At 47.7% G+C, this 24,673-nt stretch overlaps 1 protein-coding gene across 2 annotated transcripts in view; it reads left to right on the top strand.

Moving 5' to 3' along the window:
• The window catches only part of IFT54 (intraflagellar transport 54), a 64,803-nt gene extending 47,992 nt beyond the window's left edge, over positions 1-16,811 (top strand). For both annotated transcript variants that reach the window (XM_007452887.1, XM_007452886.1), the window contains 2 exons: positions 15,948-16,171; positions 16,646-16,811. In XM_007452887.1, coding sequence (XP_007452949.1) covers positions 15,948-16,171; positions 16,646-16,811 — 390 coding nt within the window. The remainder of the gene's footprint in view (positions 1-15,947; positions 16,172-16,645) is intronic.
• Positions 16,812-24,673: the final 7,862 nt, after the last annotated feature.

The following is a 24,673-nucleotide window of genomic DNA, read 5'->3' as shown; positions in this document are numbered from 1 at the left end:
GTGATCTGGTTCACAGAGGTTTCATGGAGCCTTGAGGCTGGGTGCTCTTCCTTCCTCTCATACAGAGGTTGGTCTCCTTGGGGGCTCCTCTCCCCAGGGCTGCTGTCAGAAGCAGGAGCTCACTTCTTATCTGGCGACGGCTTGAGAACCAGTAGCTCGGAGCTCACAGGGTTTCCTGGTCCCCAGCTGCTGACAGTCACAGGTTCCCATGCTCTTGCCTGCGGGGCACATAGGTCGCGGGTAACGAGGCCTGGGTAGGGGGTCCTTCTCCTACACACGTGGATTAACTCCCCCCCCCGCCCCCCCCGCCCCAGAAGCCCTGGGAGGGACACTGGGTGCAGCTGCCCTGCGGGGCCCGGCGGAATCCCAGAGCTGAGGTTTGTCCCCTCTGCGCTCCCTCCGTCAGTCTGTAGGAGGTGGGGCAGGGCTGTTGTCAGGGTGTAATTAGCGGCTTGCTTTCCTGATTGCTTTCCTGTGGGTAAGCCACCTCCTCCCCTGGGTTGTGCTGTGGGCCGGTGGCTTCCGGCCTCTCGGCCAGGTGGCCAGTATCAGGACCTGTCACAGAAACCCCCGCTCAAGTCCCCGCTCACATGTCACCTCTTCAGAGGCCTTCCCTGCCTGCCGGCTACACCAGTCCTCCCTCCAGCCCCTCACCCACGAGTGTCCGACCCGACTATTTTCTTCATGGCATCGGTGGCCACCTGGAATTGTAGGATGTGTTTTTGGACTGACTTGAGTACTGGAGGGGTGAAGAATAATGAGTCCCGGCTTAAGAAGGCCTAATTGTGCCATCTGCGTCTGCAGGGCACCTGCAGCACACTCTTGTCACTGTCCTCAGGGCCCGCAGGGTGTCTGGGACCCAGCGTCCTTTATTTGCATTTCCTTTGCTCCTCCTAGCCTTGGGCACACTGCTTATGCTGATCACGAATTCTGCGGAATTTATTTTCTGCTGAAGACCTCTGATATCCGGGTACTTCCAGTTACAGGTTTGAGTGTTGATTTCTTCTCCATTTCACATGCCAACCGTGAAATTCACTGGGGTCATAGCCCAGTAACTGCCTTTGGGGGTTAATGCTTAATTTGGGTGTGATTATTTTATCTGGTATTTTTAGAGCCATTAAATATGGTAAGAATTTAGAAGTCTAAATATGAAAAAATAAAACTGGAGCCAGAATTATAAGGACAGATTGCAGCAATAGGCTCAATAGAAAATGATAAATATTTTAGCAAGGCATTTAAAGTAGCAAATTCAATTAGTTAATAAAGGGATGGAAAGGAAAAGCAAAATAATTTAATAATCCTAATGGACATTTCCAGAGATGATAGTGAAAAGAGAAAAACACTTCTAAAGTATATTTTTAAACTTAGATTCATTTGCTGCCACTACCTACATCATGGGAGGTGATTATAAAGTATAAAGCAAGTGAACTTTAGAACCCTGTATCCTTTGAAATTTCCTTAAGGTACATCTGCTCAAACAGTCTGTGCATTAGTCCTGTCCAAAGGGTCTTGTTAAATATTGGTGCTGGGTCTGCCTCAAACCCATAGGTCAGTCTTTCGGCAGGATCCTGGTGTGGGTGTGTTTAAAACTTCCCCAGGTGATTCTGATGCACAGCCAGGAATGAGACGGTGCCTTCAAGCTTCTGCGCCAGGTGGTCGCTGACCCCTGGAGGCATGAGGTAGGAGTTGCTTAACCTCCACTTCTGGTTCCTGTGCACAAGGGCTGATCCCATTAAACCCTTAGAAGACCTGGGGTCAGTGCTCGGGGAGGAAAGAGCCTGTCCACTCCCTCCATCCCTGGGTGGTAGCAGTGGCCTTCTTGGACCTGGCTCATTAGGGTGGGGGGGGCATGGAACTATGGACTTGAGGCAGATCTAAAAGCATCATCCTAACCAATAGGGAACATGCACTACCTCCTGCCTGGTGCCCTGTGTGCTCCAGTTATAGCTTCTTCCTCTTGCTGACATGCAGGGAGTGGGGCCTGTTCCTCGCCGGTGCGCCTGCCCAGTTGCTGTGTCAGGAGCAGGGACTGTTTCTTGTTGGCCCTGGCTTGCATGAGCCTAGCCACTCCAAGCTTACTCACTTACCCCATGGCTCTCCCCACTTCCCCAAGGTGAGATCATCCTAACAATATTTTACAAGAAATGCCTGCACACACCTTTTTAATCTTGAGCTCCTGAGAAATCTAAATAACAAATATAGACTTGTAAAGAGATGAGAGGAATGTGAGATGTAATGAAAATGGCATAAAAGGATGTTAATAACTTTGATGTCCCGAAGATTTATTAGTTGATGCTTAAATGTGAATGCTATAGCCATGGAGATGCCATGGAGATGCCTTGGATGGAAAGCAAGGGTCCTTCCTGGGAATGTCTTCTTAGATTTAAGTTCCTCTGAGTGCTTGATACCAGTTTTCTCCATCTGTTGAGCCTGGCGCCTCTGGTCTGGTCGTCTGAGGGTGCTCCCAGAGCCATCTGTCCTCTTTACAGAATGGCCACTGGTTTTCTTGCCTTGATGACGGGACTCAGTAGGAGGCTTGATACTTTTTCAGAATTCTGTTTCCATGGAACTTCTAGGTCAGATGGGGCAGCTTGAGCCCAAGAGTTTATCTTCCTCTCTCCTATTAGTATTTGCTTAATATACCTAGGTGTGCCGATGTTGGGTGCATACATATTTATAATGCATATGCATATATATGCATATATATTTATGGTTGTTATAAACTCTTGATGAATTGACCCCTTTATCATTATATATAATGACCTTTTTTGTCTCAGAGTTTTTGGCTTGAACTCTATTTTGTCTGATACAAGTATAGATACCCCTGCTCTCTTTTGGTTTCTAATTTTGTGAAATATCTTTTTCCATCCCTCACTTTTAGCCTATGTGTATCTTTAAAGATGAAGTGAGTCTCTTGCAGGCAACAGGTACTTGAGTCTTTTTTTTTTTATCCTTCCAGCCACTCTATGCCTTCTTTCTCCCAGTTTTATTGAAATATAATCGACATGTACTTTTAAGGTGTACAGCGTAATGATTTGACCTAAATATATCGTGAAATGATTGCCATAACAAGTTAGCTAACATCCATCATCTCTTATAGATACAAAAAAAAAAGAAATTTTTTCCTTGTGATGAGAACTCTTAGGATCTATTCTCCTAACAACTTTCATATATACTGTACAGCAGTGTTAGCTATAACCATTGTGTTGTACATCACATTCCCAGTACTTATTTGTCTTATAACTGGAAGTTCGTACCTTTTGACCACCTTCCTCCAGTTCCTTCTCCCCTTACCCCCATCATACTGTATTTGTCTTTCTCCGCCTGATGTATTTCCCTTAGCATAATGCCCCAGGGTCTACCTGTGCTGTTGCAAATGCTAGGATTTCTTCCCTTTGTGTGGGTGAATAATATTCCACTGTGTATAACTATCTATCCATCCATCCCACAACTTCTTTATCCATTCATCTGTTGATGGACACTTAGGTTGTTTCCACGTCTTTGCTATTGTGAATAGAGTTACAATAAACGTGGGGCCTGCAGATGGCTCTTTGACATGGTGCTTTCATTTCCTTCAGATATGTTCCCAGAAGTGGAATTGCTGGGTCCGCTCTGTGCTTTTTGCTTGGAGAATTTAATCCATTTACATGTAGAGTAATTACAATAAGTAAGGACTTACTAATGCCATCCTGTTGTTTTCTGGCGATTCCCATGTTCCTTTCTTCTTCTCTTTCTGTCTGCCTTTGTGAATTCATGATTTTCCATAGTGGTATATGCCTTGATTCTCTTCTCTTTATCTTTTGTGTATCTACTGTAGGTTTTTGCTCTGCTTTTTTTTTTGTTTTTTTTTTTTTGCTTTGTTTTTTTCTGAGGCTTACATAAAACATCTTATAGATATAACAGTCTATTTTACACTGATAACAGCTTAACTTCAATTGCATACAAAAACTCTACCCTTTTACTCCCCCTTATGTTTTTGATATTGTGATCTACCTATTTTTATAATGTGTATTTATTAACAAATTATTGTAGCTTTAGTTATTTTTAATACTTTTTTCCTCGAACCTTTATACTAGAGTTAAGTGGTTAATACCTCCATCACATTACAGTACTAGAGTGTTGTTGATTTCGTTTGGCTTTAGCAGAAACACTAGACATGGATAAGGCTTTGTGACATTTCTTCTCTGTCTGTGACACTTTAGAAGGCACGATTTACACGGGATTGTCCACAGTTAACAGATATGCTGTTTTTGAGACTTTATGCCTTATCTAACGGCCATAGATCTAAGAGTAACTATATATCATGATGTAAGAACTATGAGGCCCCATCTTGAGATTGCTTCCTTCAAGATCAGCATTTTGTTTCAGATGAAATGTTTTACATTTGGTTAATACTACATTTCAAGAAAAATAATTGCATTTATACATGCACCTATTTATCTATTTATTTATTTTTAAAGCGAAAGCAGGTTTATTCAGGGAGATACACACTCCATAGGCAGAGTGTGGACCATCTTGGAAGGCAAGAGGCCAGTATTAGAGTATTTTGAATTTGACAGTATACTTATCTTCACCAGTGTGTTGTGTATTTTCATGTTTTCATGTTACTAATTAGTGTCCTTTAGTTTCAGCCTGAAGAACTCCTTTCAGCATTTCTTATAAGGCAGATCTAGTGGTGATGAACTCCCTCAGCTTTTGTTTATCTGAGGAAGTCTTCTCTCTCCTTCATTTCTGAAGGACAGCTTTGCTGGATAGAGTATTCTTGGTTGGCAGTTTTTTCCTTCATCTCTATGAATATTTTGTCCCCCTCTTTCCTGGCCTGTAAGGTTTCTGCTGACAGATCTGCAGATAGCTTTATGGGGATAGCTGGAAGTTACAAGCCGCTTTTCTTTTGCTGCTTTAAGAGACATTTTTTTTTTTTTTTTTTGCAGTATTTTTTGCAGTACACGGGCCTCCCACTGCTGTGGCCTCTCCCGTTGCGGAGCACAGGCTCCGGACGCGCAGGCCCAGCGGCCATGGCTCACGGGCCCAGCCGCTCCACGGCACGTGGGATCCTCCCGGACCGGGGCACGAACCCGCGTCCCCTGCATCGGCAGGCGGACTCCCAACCACTGCGCCACCAGGGAAGCCCCTTGTCTTTGATTTTTGACAGTTTCGTTATCGTGTGTCTTGGAGAGGATCTCCTTTGTTTGATGAACTGTGAGCTTCGTGAACTTGGATGTCCAATCTCCTTCCAGATTTGGGAAGTTCTCAGCCATTATTTCTTTAAATAAGCTTTCTGCCCCTTTCTCCCTCTTTTCTTCTGGGACTGCAGTAATTTGTAGATTGCTTCTCTTGATGGCGCCCATTGATCACACAGGCTTTCTTCCCTCGTTTTCATTCATCCTTTTCCCCCCAGACAGGATAGTTTTGAAGGTCTTGTCTCTACTTCACAGATCCTTCTTCCGCTTGAACCGTTCTGTTGTTGATGCTCTCGTCACGTTTTCATTTCATTGGTTGTGTTATTCAGCTCCAGAGCTTCTGTTTCTATCTCTTTGTTAAACTTCTCATTTTTTTTTCCTATGTTATCTTCCTGATCTGTTGAACTGTCTGTGTTTCCTTGCAGCTCATCGAACTTCCTTAAAATAGCTATTTTAGGTTCTTTATCAGGTAAATTGGAGCTCTCCATGTCTTTGGTTTTGGTTACTGGAAGAGTATTGGTGCTGTCATGTTTTCTTGATTTTTCATGTTCCTTGAGTCTTTTTTTTAATATTTATTTATCTTATTTACTTATTTTTGGCTGCGTTGGGTCTTTGTTGCTGCACGCGGGCTCTCTATAGTTGCAGTGAGCAGGGGCTACTCTTAGTTGTGGTGTGCGGGCTTCTCATTGCGGTGGCTTCTCTTGTGGAGCATGGGCTCTAGGCGTGTGGGCTTCAGTAGTTGTGGCATGTGGGCTCAGTAGTTGTGGCATGTGGGCTCAGTAGTTGCGGCGCGTGGGCTAAGTTGCTCCGCAGCATGTGGGATCTTTCCAGACCAGAGCTCAAACCCACGTCCCCTGCATTGGCAGGTGGATTCTCAACCACTGCGCCACCAGGGAAACCCCTTGTTCCTTGAGTCTTATGTTGCTGTCTTCACGTTTGAAGCAGCAGCCATCTCCTCCAATCTTTACTAACTGACTTTGGGTGATAAATATTTCCACCAGCCCTGCTAGGGATTCTGAGGCTTTCTCGTCTCCTATGCGTATGCTCGCTCCATGTTTCTTGCCGTTTCTTGCTCCCTCCTCCAGCAGAATTCCTCGGCTTCTGTGCCGTCTCTCCGCCCCGCAGCTCCCGGCTGGGTGATGACAGCCTCCGTTTCTTTTCCCAGGAGTGGAGCTCAAGCTGAAGGTTGTGGTCTCTCCCTCCACAGACTCAGGCTGGCTCTCTGCACGTGCTCAGTAGCCGTCCATCAGAGCTTGCTTTCACCATGTGGGGATCACACACAGGAGTGGCCGCAGGGTGGGAGTGCGTGTGGGTGAGGCATGCTGAGCGCTGGGGGGCACCCATGGGCCAGCTGGGGCTCCGTAGGTGAGGCGTCCCCAGCGGCTCGTATAGGTGGACTTGTTGGTGGAGTCTGCAGTGGGGGTAGTAGGATCTGCATCAGTTTAGCTTCCTGCCACTCTCCCAGCCACTCCAAGCCCCCCAGGCATGCAGCCCACGGCTCTGGATGGGGCGAGAGAGAAAGGAGCCTCTTTGGCAGCTTCCCACACAGCTGGGGAAGCGGAGTGCCCATTCCGGCGCTCTCACTGTCCCCCTCGGGGGAAATCACAGGCCATGGTGGTCTCTCTTGGCCCTAAGCTGTTCCACCTCGGGGAGGAGTGACACCATGGGTGAAGTCAGGCTGTTTATCTTTCCCTCTCCAGTGCATCCACACTTGGATTGTTTTGCTCTGGTGGTGTGCTGGACCTCTCCGTGGAAACCTGGGTTTCCGCAGAGGCTCCCATCATGGGTGGTCGCCTAAGACGGCATTCTCCAAGGGCTCCCTGCCTGCACAGTCAGCACAGCCGCTGCCTTGTGGTGGAGTCTCCAAAGCTTGGTGGCCCCCTACTCTGTGCTGTGGTTGGGAGATTGTCCCCACGTGGAGAGCGGAGCGAGAGTGGGCTGGCTGCATGAGTGTCCTCCTGTCCAGCTCTGAGCCGTCCACACCCTTTGTCCATCTCCTGAGCGTGGTGGCCTCGGACATTTTGTTCTGTTTTATAGTTGTTCCCTAGTTCGGTTTCAGTTCTGTTATTTGGGCAGAATCTACTTGGTGTAGCTTAAAAGAATTGCAGAATCCTAAAAATCTCTAGCTAGAATGAATTTTAGAGATTTAAACAAAGATAAAGAAATACAAAAATAAAGGTTCATGGTTACGAATTCCTAATCTTGTTTCTTTCTAAAGCATATATTTTATTATATGATTAATAGTGAAATAGAATACACTCTAGGAATGGAAACTCTGTTCCCTAGTGGATAAATATATTTTTGTCCATTTTCTTTAATAGTCAGTGTTTCTTCTTCTTTTGGGCTGCCATATCCAGGAAAGAGTCAGTTGTTTCAGTTAAAAAAAAAATTCAAGTCAGCTGTTGTAGCATCCTTTAAACTTAGCTTACTTACGTTACATTTAACCAAGAAATTATTCTTGAACCAAATAAAATCACTAGTGAGTGTGTTGTGTCTCAGGTAAAATCACTAGTGAGTGGGTTGTTTCTCAAGAATAAATGGCACATATAAAATTCAACATCCATTATTGCTACAAGCTTGCAGTGAACGAGGGGTAGGAAGGTTCCTCTGGCCACAGGAGGGAGAGTACCTGCATCGAGCAGTCAGCAACCTACACAGCAGGGAGGGGCTGCAGGTGTTTCCATGGAATTCAGGAAGAAGGATGTGAAGTGAAACCTGGCTGAGATATCCTGGAGGGTCTAACTGGTACAAAAAGAAATGAGGTTGAATTCTGGAAAGGAGACAGGGTCACCATCATTTGAAGATGACAACAGTCTACCGAGTCAGTCAACCCCCTAAAAGTTAAAACTATTTAAAAAATTTATAAGGTGGCCAGTGACAAAATAAATACACAGAAGTCAGTACTTTTCCTACATGTCAGCTGTAACCAGTTGGAAACAATGTGTATCGAGTCCCCCATCCAGAACTGGAAACAAAAATGTAAGTTTCCAAGGCATGTGTGCATTTAATAAGAATTTATAGTAACTGTATTGAGAAGCCACAGAATTTTACCAAGAAATATAAAAGGTCTGGAAAAAGTCGAGAGAGACATTGTGTTTCTGGGTGGAAACTCAATATTATAGAGATGTCACTTCTCTCAAGTTAACTTGTAAGTTTAATGCAATTCCAGTAAATATTCAGTGGATGTTCGGGAATTTGGCAGGGAATATTCTGAAGTTTTTCTGAAAGCATAAATATATGAGAATAGCCTTTCATAAAAATGTTTGAAAGGACCAGGTTCAGGCCAGTAATGTCATATTCTTAACTTACTTTCATTACTTTCATTAGTAGAGAAGGGATCATTTTAGCTGGGGATCTGAGTTCTACATTTCCCTGTTGCCTGCTTTGTTAGTGTCAGTATGGTCAATCCTCCATGTGACAAGATGATTTTTTAAATTCTTTCCATTTTCAGGTCAGTCCGAAAGGCCAGGCTGAAGGTACATCTTCTCTGTTTTGTGCAGTAACCTTTGGCTTCAGCCGCAGTGACCCCACGCCAAGCCTCTGTACTCCTGTCTTACACACCGGCCTTCCGAGAGGGTTCCTCGTTCCTTCCCAAGGACACTAATGTTTGTAGGAGTAGCTCACATTTAATGATCTTTTGATTTCTCTCTGCGCCAGGTTCTAGGTGGTTCCTTATATGCATTTCTTCTCCCGTAGAAGCTAACCCATCGGATAGTCTCAGTCGTGGACAATATGGTAATTACAACAGCAGCTGACATTGACAGAGCACTTGCTATCCCTAAGGAGTTGCGTACATCACTTTATTGAATCCTCACAGTAATTTATGAGCTAGGTGTCATCCCCATTTTCTAGGTTAGGAAACTGAGGCACAAGAGTTATCTTGCCCAAGGTTATGTAGACAGTCGCACAGGTAGGACATCAGTGAACCTCACACTGTATAGCTTCTCATACATACGTTCTAAAAGCTTCCTGCTCGTGTTTATTTCTTATCCGTAGTGGCTGCAGTGAGCAGATTTTACCAGCTGGGGTTTTTTTTTTCACAGCATGTCCCTGACTTGGACCGGCGGTTTTCTCTCTGCTGCCAGTGTTCAGTCGTTATACCTGCAGCTGTCAGATAGTGGAAATGCCATCGGAGTCAATGTTCTTGTATATGCACAGAAGTAAAATACTGGCTTGCGAAAAATATTTGATGTAAATTGGTACAACCACTTCGGGAAACTGTGTGACATACGTACCCGTTGACCCAGCAATGCCACTTCTTGTTGCATGCCGTGGAGAATCCTGTGCCTGTGTGTATTAGGACAGATGTATAAGATTGTTCCGAGTTGCCTTGTTTGTCATGGCCCCAGACCAAGAATCACCCAAGTGTCCGCCAGCAGTGGAGTGGTTGGATGAATCATGGTGTATTCATATGATGACATAACCATTCAGCAATGCAGATGAACAGAACGCGTGTGCTCGTAATTACATGGTTGATTCTCAAGTACAGTGTTGAGCAACAGAGCCCAACACATGCAGATACATGTGTGATTCCATTTGTCCCGTGCACATAGGACAGGCACACGGGTCAGCAAACAGCAGAGCCCATCATGCAGACCCGGGACTCGAGCACCAGGGACGGCAGACTGACAGTGACCTTGGGCTTTGGGGACCCTGGCAGGGTTTGCTTTCCTCACCCAGATGATGGCTGCAGGTGTCACTTTATCATTTTGTTAAACCGTTCATTTGTGTCTTAGGTGCTTTTCTGTGTGTGTGTAAAGGTTAAAGTGTTTGATTCCAGACTGTTTTACTGTGCGTGCAAGATCCCAGTTTGACCCACACTAGAAATGAATGTGTGGTTTACAGAGAAGTTTGGTGGTGGAATATTTCTGGATGAACAGGACGCTTGGAATCATTATTCCGTGGGTCTCTGCTTCTCTCATGTAACTTGGATGCAGGCATTCCTCGGTTTACGAAGAAAATGAACTTTTGACAGGTTGTATATAAATCGCTTCCTGAAGTCATGGGAGAGTATGTTATTTAAAGCAAATACTCACACTCTTTGATTTATTACCCCCCCCAATTAATCAGGCCTTTGTTTATTGGGTTGGCTTCATGTAGGGTAGAGCTCTGCTCGGGAGTGTCCGTGACCCCTCAGATCAGCGGCAGAGTGGAGGACAGTGTTGTACCCCAGATCCCGCTTCTGAGAGACTTCTAGCAGAATCTAAGGGTCAGGCTTTCAAGCATTATTTTAACAATAGTACTTTTTTGCCCTGAAGCATCGTAATTGAAATGTAAAGAAACAAATCTTGGAGGTCAGCAGTTTTTATGTGTATGACTTATAATAATAAATCATTATAAATTTAAAAAGCACTATAAACACAAATGCCCACAGTTCTGGGGACAAGTGTGTGTGTGGTAAATGCAAATAATATTAAGTCCCAGGAGTAACTGTTCACCTGAAAACTCTTGGAAAGTTGCTTTTTCTGAAGCGCGCGTGCGAAGTGGCCAGCCAGACGCTACCAGCTGAGCAAACAGTCTGCATGCAGCCTGCAGCAGGGGGAGGGCCAGCCAGGGGGGAGGGCGGGTGGGTGTGCGTGCCCGTGACACACAGCTGCTGCCCCTCTGTGTCACCTGTAGCAGCTGATCCCGTGGCAAGCCACACGCAGGAGCCGCAGGTCTCCGAGCTCAGCACTGCAGTCTTTCGGTAAAGATTTTTAAGGGCTAACTTCATGGTTTGGGTTATTTATAAAGTGGCGATGGGAAAGGGGATGTGTCAGGAAGGAAGGCAAATGACTTTTTGGTGAAAGAACTTGTCTGCCTGAAGCTGGGCATACAGCTTGTCGGTTGGTGTTGACAGTACATCAGCGTACCTGTCAGCCTTTCGCCTTGCCTCGAGCGGCAGCGCCCGCACTGAAGCAGGGACTCGCCTGCCCACCCCCGCAGGCCTTGCGGCTTCATCCTTCATGGTGGATAAATTTATGATAATGGTTACCGCTTACTGAGGGCTTACTCTGTGCGAGGCACTGAGCTGCTTATTTCATATTACCCCACTTAATCTGACCTGCAGGGTAAATATTATTACTTCCGTTTTATGGTGAGGAAACCGAGGTACAGAGAGGTCACGTCAAGCTCCCGAGGCCGTAAAGATGGGAGGCGGTGAGGCGGGCTGGGACCGGCTCGGGCCCTGCAGAGCACACACTCCCGACCGCTCGCGCCTCGCCCACAGGCCCTCCTGTGTTCTAGGCGGTTTTAGGTGCTATTTTGGGTCACGATACAGTTTTGTTATTTTGCTCTTCTGTTTTCAAAAATTAAGTATATTTCATGTGACTAATTCCTGTGTGGTGAGTATGGCGGTGGATTCTCCAATTCTACCGTACGTATTAAAAGTCTATAAAACAAGGGTTTATAATGGTTGTATTTTTCTGGAAAGTTGCTCATATAGCAGTAGAAGCTATGCGTAAACTCAGAGGCTGTCGTCAGTGGAGTGTGATTTTAAAGCACATAATCAGTGCTTGACTCATCCACCCCACCTGCCACTTTAAGTGAAAGTTTGAAAAATGCCAGAATTTTGATATTTTGCAGCAATAATAAAAGCCTCTCCCGACTATCATAATCCAAGCCCAAATGTATCTTGTTTTAAATTCTTAGGCTCTTAAAAGTAAAACTATGACTTTGAAGATTAGTGTTCCCGGGCTTCCCTGGTGGCGCAGTGGTTGAGAGTCCGCCTGCCGATGCAGGGGACGTGGGTTCGTGCCCCGGTCCGGGAAGATCCCACGTGCCGCGGAGCGGCTGGGCCCGTGAGCCATGGCCGCTGAGCCTGCGTGTCCGGAGCCTGTGGTCCGCAAAGGGAGAGGCCACAACAGTGAGAGGCCCACGTACCGCAAAAAAAAAAAAAAAAAGCAAGATTAGTGTTTGCAATCCTGCTTGGTTCTGTGCCACAGAAACATGAAGGATTTTGACAGATGACCCCTTATTGTCTTCATCCACGTTGGGACTTGCCAGTTTGGCAAGACATTGTGCCTGTTAGTCTCCATCCTAAGTTCTGTGCCCTAAACAGTTTTGTGTTAGAGACAACATGATGCCAGATACATAGGAATTACTTAATAATCACTATGAGTCGGTTTAAATAGAATTTTAAATGTCTCAACTAAGTAAGTAGTTAATAAAGACAACACAATTTTTCCTGGGAAGTCGTTTGTCATTGTATTGATTCATTTTAGTCATTTAGCATTTTAATTTAAAAGCATTTTTTATAGCTACTACCTTTTTTCTTTAATTAAACTTATTTTGAGATAACTGTAGATTCAAATGCAGTTGTAAGAAATAACAGAGAGATCCCAGGGACGCCTTACTCAGTTTTTCCCACTGATAACATCTTACAAAACTGAGTGCAGTCTGACACCCACGATGCTGACCTTGATACAGTCAAGATACAACATCTCCATCATCACAAGGATCCCTCTTGTTGCCCTTGTATAACTCACAGTCCATTCTCTACCTTCCACCCCACCCCGTCCTGAACCCCTGAACACCACTAATCTGTTCTCCGTTTTTATAGTTTTATCATTTTAAGAATGTTATATAAATGGAATCATGCAGCATGTAAGTTTTTGTTTTTTTTTAGTTTTAAAATTTGTATTTATTTTTGGCTGTGTTGGGTCTTCGTTGCTGCACGCGGGCTTTCTCTAGTTGTGGCGAGCAGGCTTCTCATTGTGGTGGCTTCTCTTGTTGCGGAGCATGGGCTTTAGGCGCGCGGGCTTCAGTAGTTGCGGCACACGGGCTCAGTAATTGTGGCTCACAGGCTCTAGAGCGCAGGCTCAGTAGTTATGACGTGTGGGTTTAGTTGCTCTCCAGCATGTTGGATCTTCCCGGACCAGGGCTCGAACCCATGTCCCCTGCATTGGCAGGCAGATTCTTAACCACTGCGCCACCAGGGAAGCCCGCAGCATGTAAGTTTTGAGACTGGCTTTTTTCACTCAGCATAACTCTCTCAAGGTCCGTCCAGGTTGTTGTGTGAATCAACAGTTCATTCCTTTTTTATTGCCAAGTAGTATTCCATGATACAGATGTAGCGTAGTTTATTTAACTACTCACTCCTTGAAGGGCATCTGGGTTGTGTCCAGTTTTTGTCTCCTTTGAATACAGCTTCTGTAAACATACCTATACAGGTTTTTGTGTGAACATGTCTTCTCTTCTCTGGGATCAATGCCCAGGAGTACAATTGCTGGGTTTTATGGCAGTTGCATGTTTAGCTTTTAAAGAAACTGCCAAATGGTTTTCCAGAGCAGCTGTACCATTTTACATTCCCACCAGCCGTGAATGAGGGATCCAGTTTCTCTGCACCCTTGCCAGCATTTGGTGTGGTCGCTGTTTTTTGTTTTAAACATTCTGATAGGTGTGGAGTGTTATTTCATGGTGGTTCTAATTTCCATTTCCTTAATAGGTAATGATTTTGAACATCTTTTCACGTGCTCGTTGGCCTTCTGTATTTCATCTTTGGTGAAATGTCTGTTCTTTTGTCTGTTTTCTAACTTGTTTGCTTTTTTTGCTGTTGACTTTTGAGAGTTTTTACATTCTAGGTACTAGTCCTTCACCAGGTCTGTGGCTTGAACATATGTCCTCTCACTCTCTAGGTTGTCTTGCATGCTCTCAACAGGGTTTCTTGCCCAGCGACAGTTTTTAATTCTGATGAAGTCCAGTTTATCAGTTTTTCCTTTAATTGATCGTGCTTTCGGTGTCAAGTCAGAACTCTTTGCCTGGCCCTAAATCCCAAGGATTTTCTTCTAGCTTTTTTTCTAGAAGTTTTATAGTTTTCTGTTTTACATTTAAGTCTGTGAACCATTTTGAGTTAATTGTTGTACAAGATGTGAGACTTAGATCAAGGTTCATTTTTCCCTGTGGATGTCCAGTTGCTCCAGTGCCTTATGTTGACAGGCTGTGTTTCCTCCACTGGATTGCTTGTGCACCTTCATCAAAAATCAGTTGGGCATATTTGTGAGGATCTGTTTCTGGCTTCTCTGTTCTGTTCCATTGATCTGTGTGTCCATCCTGCCAGTACCACCCTGTCTCGATGACTGTAGCTATCTGGGAAGTCCTGAAATTGGGTAGCCTGATTCTTCCCTCTAATTTCTTCTTTTTCAAAATGTTTTAGCTATGCTAGTTCCTTTGCCTTTCTATATAAGTTTTAGGATAATCCTGTCCATGTCTACAGAGAATATGGGATTTTCGTAGGAATTGTATTAAGCCCATCTATCAGTTTGGGGAGAACTGACATCTCTACTGTGTTGAATCTTGGAATTGATGAACAGGGTATGGCTCTTTTTAGATCTCCTTTGATTTATTTCATCCACATTGTGTAGTTTTCAGTATACAAGTTCTGTACATATTTGGTTAGATTTACACCTAGTATTTCTTTCTTTTGAGCAATTATAAATGGCATTGTATTTTTAATTTTGGTGTCTGTGTGTTCATTGCCAGTAAGTAGAAACACAGTTGATTTTCGTATGTTTATCTTGTGTCCCGCAACCTTGCAGAGCTCACTTACTAGTTCTATGAGCTTGGCCTTTTATTTGTAGTCCTGTGTACTTAACACTGTCTATGTGCCAGGCATTATGTTAAGGCTTTCCGTGTGTTTGCCAAAGGCCAGGACGTGGTGGGGCTAGGATCTTGACTCATAAATTGCTTATTCACTTCATCTGTTCATTTGGCAAATATTTAAGGAGCACTTATATGGACCAGATGCAGGGTTCCTGCCCTCCTGGGGCCCACGGTCTGAAACTGGAATTAGAAGTGACACAAGCAGTTATCTAACTTAATAAAAGAAGTTTAAAAATAAAACAAGACGTTGATTAATTATAACCTAATGCATCTGACTCATAGTGTCAGTGGGTAAAGCAGGGACCTTTAGTCAGCCTGTGTGGAGTGGGGGCACCCGGGGGGGACTTGCTAAACATTGTTCATTTCCCCAGGAAAGGTTTCCCAACCCAAACTGCTTGTTGATTCTTACATCAGTTTTTGCAATTCAGAGACGTCTGTGGTAAAACCTCATGTGAAGGGAATTAAATATTGCTTGTCAAAGAGCCCAAGAACTCCTGGCCAAAACTGCATGAAGCTCCCTGGTCACCTCCATCGTCACCTCCTTCACCTGCTGTGCATGAGCCCCTCCCCCGCCCACCCTGCACCCTCGATGCGCCCGTCACCTCCGCACCGGCCAGCCCAGGCCAGCCCTCCTCGACCTCACCTGCTGCCCCCGCGCTGCTGATGGCCGCGCCCTCCTTCCGCACACCGCACCTCCCTGTCTCCACCTCGCGGCCCTCCTCTCCTCGGCCGGCGGCTGCCCTCCTCTGGCCTGGCAGGCCGGGTTGCAGAGTCGTTTGAGCTGGGAGGGTGGTGCATCAAGGAGTGAGATGCAGGGCCAGGTCCCCTTCCTGCCAGACGGTTTGGGAAGATCATCGGTGGCCCTGCCTGAGCTTTTGTAACAACAGCGGCAGTAAGTTTCTGGTCAGTTGGGAAATGAAAATCTTACCCTACAGAAATGTGCCCCTTGGGCAGCCTTCCAGGGACAGGCCCTTACAGGGCGCTGCTGACGTGCTCACACAGGGCCTGGCAACCCGGGCCACTGCTGGCCTAGTCTCGCGGTCACGGGCGTGAAGCACTGTCCCCTAGCCCGGCGGGTCCCGAACCGGCACCGTCCCCGCGCCCACGCCCCTTCGCCCTTAGCAGGCCCTGCCCTGCCTTAGGAGTGAGGCTGTTGCTCTCTCTTCATTCTCTTCCCACTGACTGTAGGAGAAACTGCTCGTCTTTGAGTCGGCGTGGAAGGAGGAGGAGGACGTGGTCTCCAAGGAGATAGAGAAGCTCCGTGTGTCCATCCAGACCCTGTGCAGGAGCGCCCTTCCCCTGGGCAAGATCATGGACTACATCCAGGAGGACGTGGACGCCATGCAGAACGAGCTGCAGCTGTGGCACAGCGAGAACCGGCAGCATGCTGAGGCCCTGCGGAAGGAGCAGAGGTGGGGGCCGGGCGGGGAGAGCGGGGGCGGGGCCGGGGCCCGCGTGTGCCCGCAGCCCCGGGGGGCGGCCCCCGAGAGCCCAGGGCCCCTCAACCCTCTCATCCTTACCTCCTCCCTCGAAGGAAACACGTTTCTTTTTCTTTTTCGTTCATAGCATAACGTGCATTTCTGTGTAGCAGTTAGAGAAGACCTGCAGTCAGTGTTCAAAGATGAGATTTAGACATTAAAACAGACAGCGAACTTTGCAGTTTGGATACCACATTTTTCATGTATCTTATCGAAATCCCCAAAGCGTTGTGACTGTAATTTGAAAGTATTTTAATTTTTCACTCTAAAAGAGTACGTTTATGTTTTTACCCTTTTTCTTTGGATGCAGTGGCTAATTCCCCTTTTGTTGTCTTCCACTGTTTTAATTAAGAAGCAAATGTAAAATGTGAAAGATATTTATGAGCCCCTGGCTTTGCTTTCCGTCAGCATCACAGACTGTGCCCTGGAGCCCTTGGAGGCGGAGCTGGCGGAGCTGGAGCAGCTGGTCAGAGACCAGCAGGACAGGATCTGCGCCGTGAAGGCCAATATTCTGAAGAATGAAGAGAAAATTCAGAAACTGGTACATAGTATCCATTTGAGTTCCAGAAGGTGAAAGCTCAAACGCTTCCTTGCAGAGACTAAAGGTCGTCCTCAGTTTGCGTTTCCGTTGGAAGACAATGAACAGTTTACAATGTTATCCAACTAATTTTCAGAGCTTTACAGCTTGAGGCATATTCAGTGTGTGAAAGACCATGTGTTCCTACCTTCCTCTGGCTAGAATACTTGCTAGTTATAAAGAGCTCTTGCAAATGCCTGTGTGGAAAGTTTCTTTACAAGCCTGTGCTTTGTATTTCCGTAGGCTGTTCAGTTCTGTGCCAGATTCTCCAGCAGGTAAGTGGTGCTGGCACAGCCAGGGATGCAGGCATCCGTGATTTCAGACTCTGAGTCTAGTGACAGGACTTCCGTGAGTCAAGCACTGAGTGAAGGATGGCTGTACATTTTGATAGGAGCTTCATAAATACAATGAAGCCTGAAAATGAATGAATTATATTTTTAGCTCATTTCCACTTGAAAAGGGTTAATTTCGGCCCATATCTTTATAAGGTACACGAACTTTAATTTTTAACCTCTTTGTAATTGCATACACGTTATGGAATTTTCTTACTGGTCCCTTTTATCTTTTGCTTATATTTCCAGCCCTTAAAGTTCATACATTTAAAAAGGAGATTTGAGTATGGCCTTCATGGACATGGTCTGGACATGAGATTGTCACAGGCTATATCCTCACTTTCTTCAACATTTTGCCCCTAGGTTTTTGCCACGTGCACACTTGTGTCACTTGCCTAGTTCTCTCCAGAAGAGGGGCTTGCTCTCCAAGGCATCGGCATCATGCCTTTTCCTTCGCACAGGTGTTAAGCACCTGTGCACCTGAGAGACAGGGAGCTTAGGGAAAACTCCAAAAGGAAGACTTAAAAGGATACATGGATTTGCAAACTTTTTTAATGTTAGCATTTTTTTGGAAATTGTTTTTTTAAAGCAAAAGTTTTTTTTTTTTAAACATGGTTTATATTTAGTTTTTCACTGCATATAATATTGTAAATACTAAAGTCTTCAATTTGTGTATAAAGGATTTCACTGTTTGGAGACATACTTACGGGTCTTCAGGTCTGGGTCCTGATACTTTCATTTCTAGACACTGTATTTATTATGTAACCCAAGGAGGGCCATTGTAAGTGTTAGAATTTGCCTGAGAAAGTTTTGTTTCTTTAAAAGACTAGCACAAATGGCACGGTTAAGTTTTTCTTAGTGTAATTTCCAAAACAAATCTGTTACAAAGGTAGTTCTATGATTTTCGAAGCTGAGTAGGTTCAAGGTCAGATTATTAAGATCTGCCGTCGTGAAACATTGGTCGTCTTCTTTCCGTAGTTTACCGGAAAATTCAGTTTGGCGAGGCTCCACTAATGCAGCACTGCTGGCGGGGAGGTGTGTCAGTCCCCAGCCCCCACATGCTCATAGTCTCTTTTCCACTGACTTGGATGGCAGCCACCATCCTAAAGGGACCCTGTTTTGCTTCAAGTGAAGGTGTCTGCCTTTAATGAATGAATTTGTACATAAGACTAGAGATTTTGTGTTGCAGAAAATTACATACATTGTATGTGAGTAAAATTTTGTATGAAGTAGTCTGTCAAATTGTATCATAAAATTTATTTTTCTTTTATACATAAATCATTAAAAATAATCAGATATTTTTTTTCTATCAGTGTATGGGTTGTGCAGTTCAGTTCACACCTGGAAAAAAGCATTTAGAAGCATGTGGATCTTTTTTAGTTTTCAAATGTGTGCAGTTTGTTTTTCTTTGAAGAAAGTTCAGGGAAATTTATATTTTCACTCATTGTGACACCCCTTTTCTGTATAAATTCAAGTCTTATATATGGCAGGTAAGCATTTATCAGAAATTTTAAGACCATTCAGGAAGTTTTAGAAAGTCTCTGCATGTAGTTATTACTGTATCTTATCACAAATGAATTAAATCCTGTTATTTATTATTTTGATAGAATACACACATGGGATTATTAAATGTTTTTCTCTGCTTTGGCTTTTGTAAATTCTCAAGAAGCACTGGAGTCATGCTTAAGAAATTTTAATTTAAGCGACTTCCCTGGCGGTCCAGTGGTTAAGACTCTGCACTTCCACCACAGGGGCACGGGTTCAACCCCTGGTGGAGGGGAACTAAGATGCCGCATGCCGCGTGGTGCGGCCACAGAAAAAAAAAAAAGAAAGAAATTTTAATTTAAAAGTTGAGCTGACATATTTATATTTAAAGGAAATACATAAACCTTTGAAAAAAAATGGCAAGACTAAAATTCAAGCTTTCTACTTTGATATTCATGCTTATTTTTCTTCTCAATAAGCAACTTAAAAAATGATAACTGGAATCTGTGAAGACAGATGATGTTATTTAGTGACGATATAAGTGCAGTTTAGGATTGGGGGGGGGTCTGGAATTCTCAGTCTGTTGACAAGTGCCCCTGAAATATTCCCAGACTTCTTTTCCGAGCTGCCCTGAACTGACCGGGATGTGTCTTCTGCTGACTTGAGCAGCCCTGTGGCACACGTGCGAGAGGAGAGGTGGCTGGACCTTTACCAGCTTGGTGTCACCAGTCACAGGCTTAGGACGACCGTTCTGCTTGAGTTCCCACAAGAATCGGGTTCAGGATGAGGCCGCACGCAGGACCCTGTGCTCAGGCGGCCGCCCTGAAGGACCAGTTTCCGCACAGACCCAGACCCCCTTCCAGCTCCGGGGTCTTCTGCCCACTCCCAGCGGGGCAGAGGCAGAGTGCCTCGCTCCTCATGCCCTCCCTGCCCCCAGGAGCCCACCGCCCGAGCTGGGAGGATGCCCCAGGCCCGTGCACTTCCGGAGTGAGCTCTTGCCGTGGCGGGGCTGTGTTCACCTCTATCCTGTGATGCACTTCACTAATCAAAAGGCCTCATGTTCTCCTAAAAAGTGTTTGGGTGAGTACAGTTCACACAAGCTCTGCAAGAGGGCAGAAGGAGGCCCCTGGAAGAGTCCCCTTCTGCCGCTTATGTGTGTTTTCATAAAAGGAGTTTGGGAAGGACTTTTTTTTTTTAATTCAGTGAGAGAAATGACATTTAAATAGATTTTTAAGCTATTTTTAAGCTAATGTTTAAGTCCATTTTTAGAGCTGAGTTCCAGATTGATTATCAGCCTCTGAAACCAAGCAAGTTGGTCTTTCTGGTGAGAAAATGGGGTTCAGGGACTTGCCTGGCCGCCCAGTGGTTAGGGCCCCGCCGAGGGCGCGGGTTCCGTCCCCGGTCGGGGAACTAAGATCCCACAAGCTTCGTGGTGCAGACCCCCCCCCCAAAAAAACGAAAACGGGGTTCCGAAAGAAGTCAAGGCCTGAGTCACGGAGGCTGTGCCAGCCAGCCGAGGCGCAACCAGGGCTTTGTAAGCCAGTGTGGTGGGTGCGCTCGGTGTGCGAGGTTCCCCGGCAGCCCCGCCCTCTGCCCCCGCACCGCCGGCTCAGCACACCCCGCATGCGCGCGGCCGGCGAGTCAGGGCAGCTCGGGGGATGCTCCACCCGCAGCAGTTTTCAGCCACAGCTTGTCGGCTAATTCACAGCATCTGTCTTGTTCCTCACTGCACTCTCGGACTCCCTGTTCAATTCTCGGAAAAGGCTCTAAGCGTGGCTGTCGCCGTGACGTAACAAACCAAAAAACACTTAGGTCTGCCGTTTACGGTCCCCGTCAAAGCCAGCACTTTGCCGGGTGATGGCGGCCAGCGATCGCGGGCCTCGCTTGCCGGACCCCGGCCTGAACGCCGGGTGCGCGGTGCTTCTTGCGCCCTCCTGCACTTGGGGCGCGACGCGCACCCCCCGGGAGCGGAGCCATGGCCCTGATCTGCTCAGGACGGTGGCAGCCGTGCCTTTTCTTGAGGCATAATTATTAACACATCCCTTCCCCGCCTGCAGGAGGGTCCTGGTTTGGGTGACAAATGACCTTCTTCCTCTGCCTATTTGATACCCAGGAGTGGTGACCCGTGGCCGTGCAGGGGTGACGGGGCCCCTCTGAGCGACAGGAGAGCCGTGTGGGTCCCACTGTCGCCACAGCTCTGCCGCAGGTCAGGGAGCGTTCGTGACGCGTCCACACTGCAGACAGGTGACAGGGCCTCTGCTTGCCCGGGGCGAGACGTGGACGTGTGTCTTGGCTTCATGACTGTTGCAGGGCCTTCCCCAAAGGCTCCCGTCTGAGCTGGCGTTACCTGAAGGGAATCGCAGGGGGCCTGTTGGACGCCCTTCCAGCTATCTGGATGGAGCTGCAGGAGATGGGTCTGTGCCGTGTGCAGCTGGCATGACTTTGACCGGGCAGGACAGAGGCCCCGGAGAACCTCCCCGGGCCGTGGCAAGATGGGACCAGGCAGACCCTGCCTGGAGGACAGCGGCAGGAGGAGCCCCGGGGCTCCTGGCACCGCGGTCAGGACGCGCTGGGCGCGTGGAGACGCCGCCCCACCCCCGGGGCGTTCCGTGGTGAAGCCAGCACAGCGCGACCTCAGGGGGTGCCCGTGGACGAGAGGCCCTGCTGGTCCGTGTGGACGGCAGGGCCGGGCCATGTTCCCATGGAGCCCAGCGTGACGTCCGATGACGGTGTTACGTGCAAATGTCTTTTTAAAAAAGAAAATGACCGTTAACTGCTCTCACGTATCAGTATTCTTAGTCATTCCACATTTTTGTATGTGGCATAACTATAATTTTAAAAATATGCCTTCTGTATTTTTATCTGAAGTGTTTTTTTAAGAAATAGATTATATATTAACATGGATCAATAATCTAAGTGGTGCAAAAGGTCTGCACCGAGTGGTCTCCCCCTTCTCATCCCTGTCTGCCCTGTTTCTTCTTGCCCCTGTAGGCAGCCTCTTTTATTAGATTCTCCTTTATCTCTGTTTCTTTAGGGAAATATGAATACATATTTTTATACTCCCACAACACCCAGTATCGCGAAAGGTAGAATGCTATATATATGCCATTCTGCATCTTGGCTTTTAAAATTTTCCCAAATCCTGGGGACTGCGCCCTGCCAGTCCCTAGAGGCCATCGTCGTTCCCTGCAGGGCCGTGCGGAGTGTCCCAAGGACGTGCCCGGTGCGTGCGGCCCAGTTCCCTGTCGCTGGCCTCGGGTGGTTTCCAGCCTTGCGCAGTGACCGACCTTCTCTTGCTTCGTTTTTTACGTGTGCAGGTGTGTCCGTGGATGGACACCCAGAAACGAGGTTGCCGGGTTGCTGGCTAGACGCGCACAGTAGTGTCGGCACCTCAGCTTCAAGGCGATGGTCGTGGGCTGTGCTGTTTGGTCTCCCGCCAGCACAGGTGCAGGCGTGTCTGCTTCACCACAGCCTTTCCAGCGGCGTCTTGGCACACGTTTGGCCTTTTGTTACTCTGACAGGTGAGAAAGCGATGCCGGTGAGGTTTAGTTTGCACTTCTCTTTTTTCGAATGGGTTCGAGCATCTGGCCGTGTGTTTAAGGACTGTTTGCTTTCTGTGAACTGAGTCTTCTGATCAGCTGCCCTTGATTCTGGTGGACTCTTGGCCTTTTCCTTCTGATTGGTTTCCAGAAGCCCTTTGTGTCTTGCGTTGTAAATACTATTTCCACTTTGCCTTTCACCCAAAGTGATGCTAAACAAATAACGATGCTAATCATCCTCATTTTGTTTTTGTTTTTTCTTTTTTTTGTGTGCGGTACGCGGGCCTCTCACTGTTGTGGCCTCTCCCGTTGCGGAGCACAGGCTCCGGACGCGCAGGCTCAGTGGCCATGGCTCACAGGCCCAGCCGCTCCGCGGCACGTGGGATCTTCCCGGACCGGGGCACGAGCCCGCGTCCCCTGCATCGGCAGGCGGACTCTCAACCACTGCGCCACCAGGGAAGCCCCATCCTCATTTTGTAGCCGACTTGACGGATGGTCCCTCTGGTGCCACTGCTCAGAGCGGTGTTGACCGCTGCTTTAAGGTACTTTTATCACGTTGAAAACACGTCCTATTCCCGGCTCACAAAGAGTGATCAACACAGATGGATGTTGAATCGTCCTTTTCTGTTAGGGAGAGTGTATCTTTTTCTCCTTTGGCCTGGTGAAGTGATATTCTAGGTCACCTGATGTCAGAACAGCCTTAGAGTCATAGATCAGATCCTGCCTGATCAGGATGGATTATTCTTTTGCTCTACCAATTAGTTGTGTTACATAGTCATTATTCTGGGATTTCCTATTGCCAGACGCTTGTGGCCTGGCTTTTGGGGCTGCAGGGCCGCCCTCTGTTGTTCCGTTTACCCCAGTCCTCTGTGGTTCTCTGTCCCTGGGGTGCAGCCCCCCAGCACTCCTGCCCGCCCTGGGCTGCAGCTCTGGACCCAGCACACTTCCCTGCCTGCAGTGCCCTGAAGCGGACAGTACTTGTCGCTGCCCCACAGAGGGGGAGGGGGAGAAGGTTCCAGTAGGAGGTGTTGCCCCTCCAGTGGCTGCTGCTCCCTTTCCCAGGTCTACACCGTGAGGGATACATGGTGAAAAGCTGTCCAGCGTCTTCTGGGAGGTTGTGGAGAACACCTGCAGGAGGGTGGCCCCGGGCTCCAGGCTTTCTCCCTTCTGGCTTGGGCTCTGCCCTCTTTTGGGTTCTGTGCTGGGTGCTTGTCCTGTGGCCTCAGCTCCCAGCTCAAGAAAAGTCTCAGGCTTGTGCAGCCTTTTTCCCCAAGTGGAGCAGGACGTCCTCCTCTGCCGGTCCTGGGGGCTGGTTCCTGGGTCTTGCTCTGAACTGTAGACTCAAAGCCCCCGATGGACCTGAAAATCAAAGGTCGGGCCAGATAGTGACTTGCTGCCATCACTGGTCTCTGTCGTGTCCATGGATCACACCACAGTATTTCAAAGCCCAAACAAGGTTCATCATCAACAGTAAGGGGCAGACGGGTCAGTATCTGAAGCCTGAGGGTGGCATGCTGGCTGGGGGCACGTCTCACTGGCCGCCAGGGTTACAGACGGGGTGCGCCCCCCCATGACCCCTGGACATTTCCCCCAGCTCCCCAACCAGGACTTGAGCTATGTCTCTCCTCCGCTGGCAGAGAAGAACCAAGGTGCCCCACGGGGGAGTGCAGGTCCCTCTCCCTGCCGGACCCCACCTCTCCAGGTGAATTCTGCCCTTGCCGAGGTGGTCTCCTCTGGTGACAGATGCTTTTCTTTCCCTTAAACCCCACAGGCAAAGGCAGACCTGGTGGGAAGGAGGCCAGTGGCCTGGAGAGAGCTCGGGACTTGGAGGCTGTGTGGCCTGGGTGTCCCCACACACCATCTCTGAGCTGTAGATGCCTGTGGACGGGGTCGCCACGACCCCTCAGCATCAGGGGGCTTCTCAAGAGCGTCCCAGCTCACACAGGGGCTCCTGGGAGCTCCTCAGCCCCTTCATCCTTCAGGGCAGGTGGGCCGTGTCCCCATCTTGCTGGAGGGTCGCACATCTCCTTCCTGGCTCGAGGAGAGAATGTGCCGCAGACGCACAGTTAAGTCCAGGACTGTCCCCTCGTCCGTGTTTGGATCGCTGGCTACGAGCGTTTTCCTGTGAGAGACCGGACTGTGGTCTGAGCTGAGGTCTTAGGAGAGGCCGGCCCAGGCCTTGGCCTGAGGACACCCAGAGCTGGACACAAAAGGGGCAGCTTTGCCTCGGCCTGTGGCCACTGAGGGGACTCGGGCCTCCTGGCTGGTGGCACCGAGGAGCGATATGGTCCCAAAGCTGGGCATGGGGCCCCTTGGGGCTGAGGGCCCTGACAGTTCTGGGAGGCGCTGTCTTCATAAAGCACATGAAGCCCTCTGACCTGGGCAGTGAGGGGCCAGCCCGGCCCTCCCAGACTCCCAGCTTCCTGAGTGCAGACGTGCCCACCCTGCGCAGGGGACAGACAGACGGGGCTGGGGGGGCACAGGTCTCCCCGGGGCTCCGGCT

Source organism: Lipotes vexillifer, unplaced genomic scaffold (genome assembly GCF_000442215.2).
Source record: "Lipotes vexillifer unplaced genomic scaffold, Lipotes_vexillifer_v1.1 scaffold652, whole genome shotgun sequence".
Lineage (NCBI taxonomy): Eukaryota > Metazoa > Chordata > Mammalia > Artiodactyla > Lipotidae > Lipotes > Lipotes vexillifer.
This window is presented reverse-complemented; position numbering and strand designations above follow the sequence as displayed.